Genomic DNA, 15,760 nt, shown 5'->3' with positions numbered 1-15,760 from the left:
CTGTTGTTGTCTTTGTATTTATCTTCTGGCTCTTGATCTAGTAACATGGGTTTAAATGTTAACTAGACTGCTGCTGTGTAAATGTCTTTGAAAAGTTCCATATTAGTATTTCTGGCATAAGTTACATTTGGCAAAATGGCGTGGTTTTTATTCATCCCATCTTGGGAAGCTGGCTGAAATGTGTTTAAGCAACTGTCTTGTTTAGGTGAATGAAATCCTGTCTCGTTCCTCTGTGTGGAGTGCCTTTAAAGACCAGAAGCATGATTTGTTCATCTCTGAATCGCAAACAGCGGGATATCTTACAGGTGAGTAAGAGCCTGACTAGTCTGTTGTATGTGAGGTGAAAGACAGCTGGTAATTATGAAATCCTACGGCACATGTTTCACAGGCAAGCAGCTTATTCCAAATGTTTAAAGGAAGTTTTTCATACGGGTCTCTGTGCCGCATTTAAAGTTTATTTGGTGTTTTCGTTTGGAATGTATATGAAATTCAGGATCTTTTTAAAATTGATTTGTGAAACATGGGTGTTGCTGTCCAGCATTTATTGCCCGTCCTTAATTGCCTTTGAAACTAAGTGGCCATTTCAGAGAGCAGTTGAGAGTCAACCACATTGCTGTGGCTCTGGAGTCACATGTAAGCCAGACCAGGTAAGGACGGCAGATTTCCTTCCCTAAGGGACATTATTGAACCAGATGAGTTTTTTTGATAATTCGACAATAGTTTCATGGTCATCATTAGATTCTTAATTCCAGATATACGAATGTTATTTGGGGAGTAGGGGGCAAAGAACATCTTTCTGCTCTTTAAATGTTGGTCGGTCCAAATCGCATGCAACCAAGCCCCACTAGTTTGTGGCTGGTTTTAGTTTCTTCAGTATTTGAACTTGGTCTTGAGAAACCGAAAGATTTTTAATTTGAGCAACGACTTAAAAAAATAAAATGTGACTGCTATTGTTGGCTTGCCTAGTTACCTGACAGTTATGGACACATAGATGGAAAACACGGCTACTGATTTAAAAAATATAATATCTCTGCAATAACTAACTCTGGAAAGTGTAGACCAGGGTTAGACTGATTGTTTAAATAGGTGCAAATCTTTCTGACAAAAATCACGCAAAGAGAAATGGAAAGTATGTTAATTAAACATGAGGAAAGCTTCAATTTACAGCCCAAAGCAAAGGTAGTAAAAGGGATGGTATTGGTGCAATAGTTTGAGATGACCTTGGTTCAGTCGATCAGGAAGTGGAATTGATTTGAATGGAGATGAGGAATAATAGGGGAAATAAATTACTAGTGAGCAAAGTATGCAAGAAGAAATATTAGAATCCCTACAGTGCAGAAGGAGGGCATTCAGTCCATCGAGTCTGCACCAACTCTTACCCAGGCTAACCCCATAACCCCACATATTTACCCCTCGAACCTATCTATTTTGGGACACTAAGAGGCAATTAGCATGGCCAATCAACCTAACCTGCATATCTTTGGTCTATGGGAGGAAATGCACGCAGACACGGGCAGAACGTGCAAACTCCACAGAAGTGGAGTTCCTTTTTCAAGGAACAAATGCTGGATGTCCTTGATAGGTATGTCCCTGTCAGGCAGGGAGGAAATGGCCGAGTGAGGGAACCATGGTTCACGAAAGAGGTGGAATGTCTTGTGAAAAGGAAGAGGGAAGCTTATGTAGGGATGAGGAAACAAGGTTCAGATGGCTCGATTGAGGGTTACAAGTTAGCAAGGAATGAGCTGAAAAAGGGGCTTAGGAGAGCTAGGAGGGGACACGAGAAATCCTTGGCGGGTCGGATCAAGGAAAACCCCAAGGCTTTTTACTCTTATGTGAGGAATAAAAGAATGACAAGGGTGAGGTTAGGGCCGGTCAAGGACAGTAGTGGGAACTTGTGTATGGAGTCAGTAGAGATAGGCGAGGTGATGAATGAATACTTTTCTTCAGTGTTCACCAAGGAGAGGGGCCATGTTTTTGAGGAAGAGAAGGTGTTATAGGCTGGAGGAAATAGATGTTCGGAGGGAGGATGTCCTGGCAGTTTTGAATAAACTGAAGGTCGATAAGTCCCCTGGGCCTGATGAAATGTATCCTAGGATTCTTTGGGAGGCAAGGGATGAGATTGCGGAGCCTTTGGCTTTGATCTTTGGGTCCTCGCTGTCCACGGGGATGGTGCCAGAAGACTGGAGAATGGCGAATGTTGTTCCTCTGTTTAAGAAAGGGAATAGAAATGACCCTGGTAATTATAGACCGGTTAGTCTTACTTCGGTGGTTGGTAAATTGATGGAAAAGGTCCTTAGAGATGGGATTTACGACCATTTAGAAAGATGTGGATTAATCCGGGATAGTCAGCACGGATTCGTGAAGGGCAAGTCGTGCCTCACAAATTTGATAGATTTTTTGAGGAGGTACCTAAGTGTGTTGATGAAGGTAGGGCAGTTGATGTCATATACATGGATTTTAGTAAGGCGTTTGATAAGGTCCCCCATGGTCGGCTTATGATGAAAGTGAGGAGGTGTGGGATAGAGGGAAAGTTGGCCGATTGGATAGGTAACTGGCTGTCTGATCGAAGACAGAGGGTGGAGGTCGATGGAAAATTTTCGGATTGGAGGCAGGTTGCTAGCGGAGTGCCGCAGGGATCAGTGCTTGGTCCTCTGCTCTTTGTGATTTTTATTAATGACTTAGAGGAGGGGGCTGAAGGGTGGATCAGTAAATTTGCTGATGACACCAAGATTGGTGGAGTAGTGGATGAGGTGGAGGGCTGTTGTAGGCTGCAAAGAGACATAGATAGGATGCAAAGCTGGGCTGAAAAATGGCAAATGGAGTTTAACCCTGATAAATGTGAGGTGATTCATTTTGGTAGGACTAATTTAAATGTGGATTACAGGGTCAAAGGTAGGGTTCTGAAGACTGTGGAGGAACAGAGAGACTTGGGGTCCATATCCACAGATCTCTAAAGGTTGCCACTCAAGTGGATAGAGCTGTGAAGAAGGCCTATAGTGTGTTAGCTATTATTAACAGGGGGTTGGAGTTTAAGAGCCGTGGGGTTATGCTGCAACTGTACAGGACCTTGGTGAGACCACATTTGGAATATTGTGTGCAGTTCTGGTCACCTCACTATAAGAAGGATGTGGAAGCGCTGGAAAGAGTGCAGAGGAGATTTACCAGGATGCTGCCTGGTTTGGAGGGTAGGTCTTATGAGGAAAGGTTGAGGGAGCTAGGGCTGTTCTCTCTGGAGCGGAGGAGGCTGAGGGGAGACTTAATAGAGGTTTATAAAATGATGAAGGGGATAGATAGAGTGAACGTTCAAAGACTATTTCCTCGGGTGGATGGAGCTATTACAAGGGGGCATAACTATAGGGTTCATGGTGGGAGATATAGGAAGGATATCAGAGGTAGGTTCTTTACGCAGAGATTGGTTGGGGTGTGGAATGGACTGCCTGCAGTGATAGTGGAGTCAGACACTTTAGGAACATTTAAGCGGTTATTGGATAGGCACATGGAGCACACCAGGATGATAGGGAGTGGGATAGCTTGATCTTGGTTTCAGATAAAGCTCGGCACAACATCGTGGGCCGAAGGGCCTGTTCTGTGCTGTTCTATGTTCTAAGTCACCCAACTGATCCCTGGTGCTGAGACAACAGTACTAACCAATGCCATTGTGCTGCCAATGTTGGGTGCTTGTGATAAAGGAATGGCAATAATCATGGATCATTTTAATCTACATATAGACAGAAAAAATCAGATTGGCAGTATTAGCCTAGATGAGTTTTTCGAATGTTTTGAGAGAGTTTCTTAGAATGCCATGTTCTGGAACTAACCAAGAAATAGGTTATTTTTAGATTTAATATGGTGTAATGTGACAGGATTAATTAATGACTCAGAGTAAAGGCACCCCTAGGTAGCAACAACCACATTATGATTTAATTTTACGTCCAGTTTGAAGGGGAAAGAATGGGTCTGAGAATAGTATTTTAAACTTTCAAAGGGGCAACTTTGTGGGAATGTAAGCTGAGCTAGGTGAAGTGAATTGGGATACTAGGCTAGGGAATAGATCAGTAGCGAAGCAGTGGCGGCAGAGTGGTTAGCACTGCTACACTGCACCAGGGACCCAGGTCGATTCCTGGCTTGGGTCACTGCCTGTGTGGAATTTGCACATTCTCCCCGTGTCTGCGTGGGTTTCCTCCGGGTGCTCCGGTTTCCTCCCGCAGTCCAAAGATGTGCGGGTTAGGTGGATTGGCCATGCTAAATTGACCCTTAATGTCAGGGGGACTAGCTAGGGTAAATGTATGGGGTTATGGGGATAGGGTATGGATAGGATTGTGAACGGTGCAGCCTCAATGGGCCGAATGGCCTCTTTCTGCACTGTAGGATTCTATGATTCAGTGGCAGACATTTAAAGGGATATTTCAGAATAAGTGTATTCCTGTTTTTAAAAAAAAAAATGGGAAGAGCCACAATCCATGGTTAACTAAAGAAATTTAGGTAAGTATCAAACTTGAGGTAAAAACATATAACTGTGCAAGGATGAGTGACTGGTCAGATTATAAAGAATGGCAGAGAATGACTAAAAAGTTAATCAGGAAAAAGAAATTGGAGCATGAGGGGAAGAAAGCTAGGAATGTAAAAACAAATTAATTTCTATAGGTATTTAAGAGTTAGTAAAGTGAGTATTGGTCCTCTGGAGAGTGAGAATTGGGAGTTAATAGTAGATATTGAGGAAATGGTGGATGAAATAAACACACAATTTGCTTCTGTATTCACTATAGTGGATACAAGAAACATTCCAGTATTAGCTGTAAATCAGGAGATGGAGGGGAGAGGGGAACTTGGTGAAATTACAATCACTCGGGAAGCTGTACTGAGACAACCGATGAAGCTGGGGCTGACAAGTCTCTGGATCTTGATGGACTTCTTCCTGGAGTCTTAAAGAGGTGGTCAGTGAAACATTGGATGCATTGGTGTTAATTTTTCAAAATTTGTTAGATTCTGGAAAGGTTCATCAGACTGGAAAATAACAAATATAACCCCTCTATTCAATAAGGAAATTGTATGTCAGCTTGACATCTGTCATGGAGAAGGTGTTAGAATTGATCATTTGAGGTTATAGCTGGGCACTTAGACAAACTCAAGGTAATTGGGAAGGATCAGCATGGTTAATGAAAAGGAAATCCTGTTTAACCTATTTATTGGAGTTCTTTGAAGGAGTAACGTGTGCTGTGGATAGAGGGACTCCTATAAATTTACTGTACTTGGATTTCCAGAAAGCATTTGATGAGGTGATGCATCAAAGATTATTGCAAAAAAGAAAAGCTGATGGTGTAGGGGGTAACATATTAGCATGTGGATTGCTGATTAGGTGGCTGGCGGAAAACAGTGTCTACATAAATGGGTCTTTGTCTGATTGGCAGGATGTGATGAGTGGAGTCCCGGAGGGACCTTTTACAATTGACATCAGTGTCTGAGATGAGGGAAGCAAAGGCATGGCAGCTAAATTTGCAGAGGTCGCAAAGATCGGTAGGATCATGTGGAGTTTGCAAGTGGATGTAGCTAGGTTGAGATGGAACATAATGTGGGGAAATGTTAAGTTCACTTTGATGGGAAGAACAGAAAATCAGAATAATACTTGGATGGAGAGTGACTGCAGAATGCCAATGTGCAGAGGGATCTGGGTGTTCTTGTGCATGAGTTTCAAAAGGTTAGTATGCAGGTGCAGCATGTAATCAAGAAGGCTAATGAATGATATCCTTTATTACAAGAGGAATTCAACATAAAACTAAGGATGTTGTGCGTCAGTTTTACAGGGCGTTGGTGAGACCACACCTCGAATACTGTGTGCAGTTTTAGTCTCCTTATTTAAGGAAGGATATCACTGAGCTGGAGGCGGTTCGGAGGAAGTTTACTAGATTAGTACCTGGAATGAGCGGGTTGTCTTATGAGGATAGGTTGGAACGACTGGGCTTGTTTCCATTGGAGTTTAGAAGAGTGAGGGGTGAGTTGATTGAAGAATAAAGATCCTGAATGGTATCGATGAGGTGAAAGAATTAGTACAGAACTAGGAGGCACTAAATTACAGGTCACCTTTGTAGGACAGATGAGCTGTTTTTCTGAGGTTTGTGCGACTTTGGAGCTCTTTGCCTCAGAAGGCGGTGGAAGCGGGTCGTTGAATATTTTTAAGGCAGTGGTAGATAGATTCTTGTTGGGGCAAGGGAATCAAAGGTTATTGGGGGTAGATGGGGGATGTGCAATTTGACCCAAACAGCCGTGATCTTATTGACTGATGGAACAGGCTTGAGGGGCCGAATGGTTTGCTACTGCTGCTATTCTGCATGTTTGTAAATATGTAAATTATAAAATCTTTAGAAATAAATTCCAAACTTGGTGCATTATACCTGTACCATTCCTCCGATCCCATTTGCACTGCTCTTTCCTTTTATTCTGTTTACTTCCACCTTGAATATAAGCAACTGTGGCCATATATTCCAAGAATCTTTTGCGTGAGAACATTTCTTCTAACCTCTGCATTGCCTTCAATATTAAACCAAATTTCATGCTCCTTGTTAATTAATCGCTGATGAGTAGAATTTATGTTGCTATTTATCCTCCAACCCTATAGAAACAAGGTGGAAATAATAGTAACATTAAGGTGAGAAAAAGGTGAATAAGTCCCAAGGTCAGAGTACAGAAAGTGAGAAGGTACAAAAATGCTCCAAATAAAATAGTGTTAAAAATTGGATATATTAATGCTACACCATTATTTAAGAAGAGTGGATGAGAGGAGCGACAGCCTAGCTGTTTTGGGAAGTTACTGGAATCTGTCATCAAGGACATTGCAACACTTGGACAAGAACAAGCCGATCTGAAAGGATCATTGTGAAATTGTGAAGGGCGGGCCATGTCTGACTAATCTAGCTGGGGCTACTAACTTGGTGAATAGGAGAGTGTCGATGGATGTTGTTTATGTGGACCTCCAGAGGTATTTGATAACATTCCACACGAGATTGGGAACAAATAAAGGCACACCAATCGGAGCTAACCTTGTGGTGTGGGTTGACAATTGATTAGATGATAGAAGTGATAGCATCATCACATTTTGATTTGAAAAAGACAAATTGGAATATGTTCAAAATGGCAAGAGATGAGAAACTATGGAGGAATCTTGGGATTTGAGTATCCATGCACACACACGCGCATACGTGGACAAGGTAATCAAATAGCTAGTGGAATGTTGGTCTTTACCACTGCAATACCAAGAGGGGGAAATAATGCTTCAGTTACAGGGTTTAGGTCACATTCCATCTGGGGTACTGCATTCGATTTTGAGCACCAAGGCTCAGGATGAATCTGTTGGTTTTGGAATGGATTTGGTGCAAACTCAGCAGAATGATAGTTTAAAGGGTTAAATTTTTGACAGGTTGTATAGCGTATTGCCCGTGATGATCTAATTGAGGTGTTAAAGGGGTTTGATGGACCAGATGGTGGGGAGACCCTGAGCAGGGTCACTTAGGACTGAAACCAGGAAACGCCTTCTCTCACGGAGTGGAAATCTGGAATTCCTTCTCTCAAACTGTCAATTGGTCAGTTGAAATTTTCAAGACTGAAATTGATGTTGGGTAAAGGAATCGAAGAATGTAGATCAATGTTGGGCAAATGGAGTTACGATACAAATCTATCACAGCCTGATTGGATAGCGAAACAGGATAAAAGCAAATTACTGCGGATGCTGGAATCTGAAACCAAAAGAGAAAATGCTGGAAAATCTCAGCAGGTCTGGCAGCATCTGTAGGGAGAGAAAAGAGCTGACATTTCGAGTCCAGGTGACCTTTTCAAAGTTTTGACAAAGGGTCATCTGGACTCAACGTCGGCTCTTTTCTCTCCTTGCAGATGCTGCCAGACCTGCTGAGATTTTCCAGCGTTTTCTCCCTGGATAGTGAAACAGACTTGACTCGAGGGCCTAAATAACCACTCCTGTTGCTCCGAGTGTATCAGAATCCACTTCATCTTCTCTAGTGACTACGCTCCAGGTGTACCCCAATGAATCTACATTGCTATTGTTGGTTTTTCATACTATCTTTACTCTAATGGGATGACAGTGGTTATACATATTCCACCTGTGGTCTAACTAATGTCTTGTGCAGGTTCATCGTCCCTTTAATTTTGCATTCAATACCCTTGTGCAGGAAACCAGACCGACAATACAGTGCCCCCAGACAGCCCTGTGGGTGTACCTACACCGTGTGAATTGTAGCTATTCACCACCACCTTCTCAAGAACAATTAGGCATGGGCAATAAATGCTGGTCTAGCCAGTGACATCTACGTCCTGTGAAAGGGTGAATAAAATATTCAGCAGCATTAATGTCTTTCCATTTTCAAAACTGCTCAAGGGTTTTGATGAGCAGCAGAGGTTTACGGAAATCTCACTTATCCGGCAAAACCCCAGTTTTGAATAAGACTGAGGTGTTAATGCCACTGAATATTTTATTCATCCTTTCACAGGATGTGGATGTCACTGGCTAGGCCAGCATTTATTGCCCATGCCTAATTGTCCTTGAGATGGTGGTGGCGAATAGCTACAGTTCACATGGTGTAGGTACACCCACAGGGCTGTTAGGGAGTTCCAGGATTTTGACCCAGCGACAGCGAAGGAACGGTGAAGTATTTCCCAGTCAGGATGGTGGGTGACCTTGGAGGGAAATTTGCAGGTGGCTATATTCCAGTGTCTCTGCTACCATTGTCCTGGTAGAGGTTGCAGCTTTGGTCTAACTGTTGAAGGAGCCTACTTAAGTTGCTGCAGTGTATCTTGTAGATGGTACACAACTGCTGCCGCTGTGTGTTGGTGGTGGCGAGAGTGGATGGTTAAGATGGTGGATGAAGTGCTGATCAAGTTGGCTGCTTTGTCCTGGATGGTATTGAACTAGAGTGCTGTTGGAGCTGCAGACAAGTGGAGAGTATTCCACCACATTCCTGACTTGTGCCTTGTCAATGGTGGGGAGTCGGGAGGCGAGTTACTTGCTGCAGGATTCCTAGCTTCTGACATGCTCTTGTAGCCACACTATTTATATAGCTTGTCCATTTCAGTCTCTGGTCAATGGTAACTCCCAAGTTGTTAGTGGGAGCTTCAGTGATGGTGATGTCATTGAATATTAAGGGGAGATGATTGGATTCTGTCTTGTTGGAGATGATTTTTGCCTGGCACTTGTGTGGCACGAATATCACTTGCCACTTAGCCCATTTGAGCCCTTTTGTATGAAAACAATTTGACAAATTTACACAATTTAGTACAGAACATAACTCAAACTTTTCTCAATTTCCTCAGTATATGGAAAATTCTTGATTAACCTTTGGCAGGAATCAGCACCGCCCTGAATAACATTTTATTAATCAGGATGCATTTTGTTGTTCCAAGTCCTTCACGGTTAAGGAATTTTGTATGAATAAAAATCATAAGGTCAACAGCTATCTAAGATATTAACTGTTTTAATATGTGCTTTCCTGCTTTTATTTACTTATCTAACGCAGCTTTATGCTTTTCTTTCCGCTTTCCTCTATCATTTCCTGTGTATCTTTTCTTTTCCCTAGGTGCCTCACCTTCCCTCCTTACTGGTTCTAGTCCCCTTCATCTCAGAAGTGGGCTTTAGGGGCTTCTCTGGAAAGCACATTTGCTCAGTTCTTAAGTGTGAAGCAGGTAGATAAAATTCTTCCTCAATGCATGCTTTTGAGGTTTGGGAAGTCAATTATATAGTCAGCCAAAATCTGAGTCAAAATGCTTTGTGCAGACCCATTGTGTCACAAAACACCAAGCCGTCATGGAGTGTTGAAAAATGAAGATGATACAATGCAACCTTCAACAAAAAAATTTTTGGAATATAATCTAAATTATCATTCGAATTCTTGAACTTGCATCTCTTCTCCCCCTGCTCCCCACACCCCATTCCTAGTTTACTTTGGTGTATGAGCTAACATTATCTCCACATATTATAATCAATATTCAGTCCACTTGCTCAAAATAGTCTGTTCTCTATATCAGCTTGGATTTTTAAAAGAAAAATATTAATTTTCTCAAAGTGGGCATCACTTGCAAGGTTAGAATTTATTGCTCATCCCTAATCGCCCTCAAGAAGGAGGTGGTGGGCTGCCACCTTGAACTGCTGCAGTGCATGTGGTGAAGATATTCTCACAATGTTGTTAGGTAGGGAGTCCCAGGATTTTGTGTTATTGACAATGAAGAGACGGCGATTGGGTTGGTGTGAGACATGGAAGGGGAACCCGAGATGGTGGTTTTGCCATGCCTCTGCTGCCCTTGTCTTTCCAAAAGGTAGGAATCACTGGTTTGAAAGGCACTGAGGAAGAAGCCTGGATGAGTGGCATATCTTGAGATTGGTATGTTTTGTATAGCTCAAGTAGAGTCCTGACTTTCTTCTTAAATAATGGCATGAAAGAGGAATGAATAAAGTCAGGAGAAAATTGGGGTAGTAACATGGTTGGTTAATGGGAATGTCCTCGACTGTAAACTTGTGTTAGTGCTTTCAATCTTAAATTGTCTCCAGTGTAAATTTGGTGTTACCAGTCTGTCTATTACTGTGGCTTGTTTTGAATATTTTTTACTGCTAAGTCCAAGAGCAATTTTCAACTCGCAACCTTTCATCTTTGTATCCAGGCCCTGGAATTGCTGGCTACCTTACTGCGGGGGCAATGTCACCAGTAATCCAAAGTGGACCACCCCCTGTAGATAATGAAGTGGTTGACCTGGCCAGATGAAAAATGATCTACACTCCTCGCCTTGAAGATTGAACTAATCGCAGTCATGAACCACTCACTCTTGCTACGTAACCCTCTGAACAAAGTGTTGTACACAATTACAAAGACGTGAACTCTCTTCCCACTTGTTGCATTTCAAAATGTAATGCTCTCTCATTTTTATTTGTAAAATGGTAATTTTTACAGGTGATCCGACTTGTTCTATCAAAAAATAGTATGGCTCAGATAGAAAACTCAGAAGTATTTTCTCTCTCTTTGCACTTGGTATACCCGACTGTGAATCTAAATACTGGATTGTTTTTTTTTCTCAATTTTTGCAGTTGGTGGTTTACAGTTTTGTGTTTATAGGGTAGCAGAAGGGTGAAATCTCTATCCAAATACACAACTTCCTGGCTGCCGTTTTAAAGGCACGGCAGGAGGAAAGATTTTCTGCAAAGCAATATTTCCATTAACTGAACCAGTTTCTGAGATCAGGCCACGGACCACACTGCTGATTCTGCTTGCTAATTCTTTAATGAGCCTGCTTAATACAACATCATTGTAAAGCATTTGTATAACTGCATCCTGTTTCTGATTTGAGAGAGAGATCTTCAGAAAAATGCTAACCTGGACATCACATATTATAAATACTTAGTGTAATTGTGACCTGTGCTATACAATACCAATGTGTAAACTTTCTATATTTGAATGTACATTAGTAAATCAGTCCTACTTGTACATAAAATTTTAAGAATAAAGTACAAAGGGAATTAGCATCCTTAATTGTGTAACATTGTAGAATCTGTGCAGTACTGATCTGGTTTTGCTACTTATTTCAGTTTTAAGGTTTTGAAACCCATGTGTGAATGCATGTTCTAATGTAATATCCTTTGCGTTGAGGTCCATTTCAGTTTGGTTTGAGAAGTAGATACCACAGCTTGTATTTACATAGCAACGTTGAATGTTCCAAGATGTTTCGCAGCATTATTGAACATAATTTGACAGCCTTATTGAGAGAGGTGACAGAAACAATCTTGGTCAAAGAGGTGGTGTTAAAGAGTCTCTTAAATGAGGAACGAGAGGCAGGGGTTCAGGGAGGGAATTCTAGAGCTACGGCTGAGCAACTGAAGGCAGAGCTCGTCAATGACAGACTGATTAAAATTGGGGGTGCGCAAGAGGTCAGAATTGGAGAAATGCAGCAGGGTTGTAGGGCTGGAGGAGGTTACAATTGAGGAGCAATGCCGTGGAGGGCAGTGTTGCTGTATGGGAACCCAAAATAGGTCAACAAGCACAGGGTGCTGGATGGACGGGACTTGGTGTGAGATACGCGATGGGGGAACTGTTTGGATGAGTTTCTGGATGGAAAGCACTTGAATAGCCAATTCCTGAGGAACATGGATGAGGATTTCAGCTTCAAATGAGCTGAGGCATGGACAGAGATTGGCAATGTCTTGGAGGTGAAATGCTTATGTGATCAGAAGCTCATAAATTTAAGTTGGAAGTTCAAATGCAAGACAGAACATTTGCGCTTTCTTGATGACTTTGGTTCTACCTGAAAGAGTCACTAATACTTAAAATAACCTGCAGATTTCACATACAAAAATATGTATTTTTCATTTAAGGACTATACATGTATAAATATGGGAAGCATGAGGGTAGCGAGGGGGCATGAGCGTGGTGGATTTTGAACTGGTATTTGGGGGTTCAGTATTCTGTGAAAACTGCAAGCTTTAACCATGGTGAAAAAAGAGAATTTTACTAATGCTGCATTGGTTTAAAATATCTTTGCAATGCTCAATATTAGGGATAGTCCTATTCTTTGCAAGCAGCTATCTGTGGCTGACAGACACAGTGACTGCATGACTGGTGAATGTGTCCCTGCAGTTTCAATGGCACCAAACACACTTTTTTAAAATATCTAAACAAAAGTGTGCAAAGTAAATGGAGAAAATCTTTGTTAATGCCCTTTTTCCCTCTTCGGTTGCTCACAAACCTTTCTAGTAGACTTGAAGTTTTCCTGCCCACAGGTATATCTATCGCAGTATCTGCATAACGAAGATAGGTTTCGCCAGCCATGAACTGTTGCTTGGGGTGGATTAAAACCATTCATAGCAGATCATACTATTGGCCAGAGAACTCACATTTCACGTGATTGACAGAAAAGTGAGATGAGAAAATGTTTTACACTGAGTTTTGATGTGGAATATACTACCTGAGGGTGGTGGGAGTAGATTCAGTAGTGGCTTTCAATAGGGAATTGTATAAACACTTGAAGAGAATATTTACAAAGATATGGGAAAACTGAAGAGTGGGACTAATTGCATAGCTCTAACAAAAGAGCCAGCACTACCATGATGGGCTGAATGGTCTCCTTTTGTGCTGCATTATTTTATGATTCTAGTTGCACCTTGCAGTGACATTTTCCATCCACCTTGCTGTCGATAGCACTGCTTGATGGCAATAACTCTCTCCCTTGGTCTCTACTCCTGCTGCTTATTATTCATGAAGAGCTAGGAACTAATTCCAATGGGAATCTGTGTCCTGGGGTGCCATAATCACTACAATGTTCCAAATAATGCATCAGTAAATCAGTTCACCAGCCGCATGGAGAGAGTTAAAAAAACACGCAAAGCTTGAGTATTTTAAGGCTAAAGTGTGATTGTTTCTAACCTATGGGAATCTGAAGCCACAACAGTAGAATGCATGAAGTAGGAGCAGATGTAGGTCACTTGGCTCCTTGAGCCTGGTCTGCTATTTGATGAGATTGTGACTTAATCTCCATTTTCCTACTTCTACTCTTTCCCCCACCCCCCCATAATCCTGGACTCCCCCTGTTGATGAAGATTCATCTCGGCCGTAAACATATTCGATGATGCAGCTGGAGAAGAGAATTCATCATGCAAACAACCTTCAGGAAAAAAATTGACCTCATTTCAGTCTTAAATGGGAGACACCTCATTTTAAAACAGCATCTGTGAGTTCTAGCTATCCCCACAAGGGGAAACATCTCCGCGATGACCGATCCCTTCGGGCAATGAGCGATTAAAGTCCGGAATGCATTGCCTGAGATTCTGGTGGAGGCAGGTTCAATTGAAGTATTTAAAAAGACTAATCTGAAAAGGAAGAACGTGTTGGGTTATGGGGTCAAGTGGGAGAGAATGGCAGTACCAAAAGAGAAAATGCTGGAAAATCTCAGCAAGTCTGGCAGCATCTGTAAGAGAGAAAGGAGCTGACGTTTCGAGTCCAGATGACCCTTTGTCAAAGCTTTGTCAAAGAGAATGGCAGTAAATTGATTGCTCGTTCGGATAGCCTTTGCAGACACAATGAGCTGAATGGCCTTCTGCATTGTAACAATTCGGTGATCTATGTTTATTTAAGATCATTTCATTCTTCTGAACTCCAGTGATTACAGGCCTAACCTGCTCAACTTTCAGAAGCAAAGCTCTTGATCCCAGGGATCATAGAAACATACAGTGCAGAAGAGACCCTTTGGCCTATTGAGTACACTGAAATGTGAGCTCCCATCTAATCTCATCTTTTTATTCATTCATGGAAAATGGGTGCTGCCTGCTGGCCCAGCAGTTATTGCCCAGCCCTGAGGGCAGTTAAGAGTCAACCACACTGCTGAGTTGTCACATGTAGGCCAGCACAGGTAAGGAGAGCAGATTTCCTTCTCTAAAGGACATGAGGGAACAAGGTGGGTTTTTACGACAATTGACAATAGTCTCATGGTTATTAAAGCTTTAATTCCAGATTTTTATTGAATTCAAATTTCACCATCAGCTGTGGTAAGATTTAAACCCATGTTCCCAGAGTATTATCCTGGGTCTCTGGATATGTAATCCAGTGACAATACCACTACACCACTCACTGCCTCCCTTTACCAGAACTTGGCCCATAGCCCCGAGCGTTACGATGTGTCAAGTGCTCATCCGGGTACTTTTTAAAGGATGCGTGAGGATTGTGGGACATGGGTGTTACTGGCTGGCCAGCATTTATTGCCCACTCCTAGTTGTCCTTATTCAGAGGGCACCTGAGAGTTAACCACATTGTTGTAGCTCTGGAGTCACATGTAGTCATGATGTGGATCTGCCGGCTTTGGACTGGGATAAACACAGTAAGAGGTCTCACAACACCAGGTTAAAGTCCAACAGGTTTATTTGGTAGCAAAAGCCACTAGCTTTCAGGGCACTGCTACTTGATGAAGGCCATGATGTGGAGATGCCGGCATTGGACTGGGGTGAACACAGTAATGTGTTTTCGACGAAGGAGCAGCGCTCTGAAAGCTAATGGTATTTGCTACCAAATAAACCTGTTGGACTTTAACGTGGTGTTGTTAAAACTCTACCTGATGAAGGAGCAGCGCTCCAAAAGCTAGTGGCTTTTGCTACCAAATAAACCTGTTGGGACTTTAACCTGATGTTGTGAGACTTATTACTGTGTCATATGTAGGCCAGACCAGGTAAGGACGGCAGATTTCCTTCCCTAAATAACATTAGATCATAGAAACCCTACAGTGCAGAAAGAGGCCATTTGGCCCATCGAGTCTGCACCGACCACAATCCCACCCAGGTCCTACCCCCATATCTACCCGCTAACCCGCACATCTCAGGACATTAAGGGGCAATTTTAGCATAGCCAATCAACCTAACCCGCACATCTTTGGACTGTGGGAGGAAACCGGAGCACCCGGAGGAAACCCATGCAGACACGAGGAGAATGTGCAAACTCCACACAGACAGTGACCCAAGCTGGGAATCGAACCCAGGTCCCTGGAGCTGTGAAGCAGCAGTGCTAACCACTGTGCTACCGTGCCGCCCAAATTAGTGAACCAGATGGGTTTTTATGACAATTAACAATGGTTTAATGGTCATCAGTGGATTATTAAATTCAATAAACAAAAAATGCTGTTTCAGATTCCAGCATCCACAGTATTTTGCCTTTATCAGTTGAATAAACCACTAAACTGTTAATGCGATTAAACGAGGGACTAAATCTGTACAGAGCACAGAAATGCTGGAAAA

The 15,760-nt window shown here is 42.3% G+C and overlaps 1 protein-coding gene across 2 annotated transcripts in view; it reads left to right on the top strand.

The window, feature by feature from the left end:
• The window catches only part of dnajc13 (dnaJ homolog subfamily C member 13), a 132,857-nt gene extending 121,338 nt beyond the window's left edge, over positions 1–11,519 (top strand). For both annotated transcript variants that reach the window (XM_078198923.1, XM_078198929.1), the window contains exons 56-57: positions 206–305; positions 10,657–11,519. In XM_078198923.1, coding sequence (XP_078055049.1) covers positions 206–305; positions 10,657–10,757 — 201 coding nt within the window. In that variant the 3' untranslated portion in view covers positions 10,758–11,519. The remainder of the gene's footprint in view (positions 1–205; positions 306–10,656) is intronic.
• The last annotated feature ends 4,241 nt before the right edge of the window (positions 11,520–15,760 follow it).

Source organism: Mustelus asterias, chromosome 2, assembly GCF_964213995.1.
Source record: "Mustelus asterias chromosome 2, sMusAst1.hap1.1, whole genome shotgun sequence".
Lineage (NCBI taxonomy): Eukaryota > Metazoa > Chordata > Chondrichthyes > Carcharhiniformes > Triakidae > Mustelus > Mustelus asterias.
This window is presented reverse-complemented; position numbering and strand designations above follow the sequence as displayed.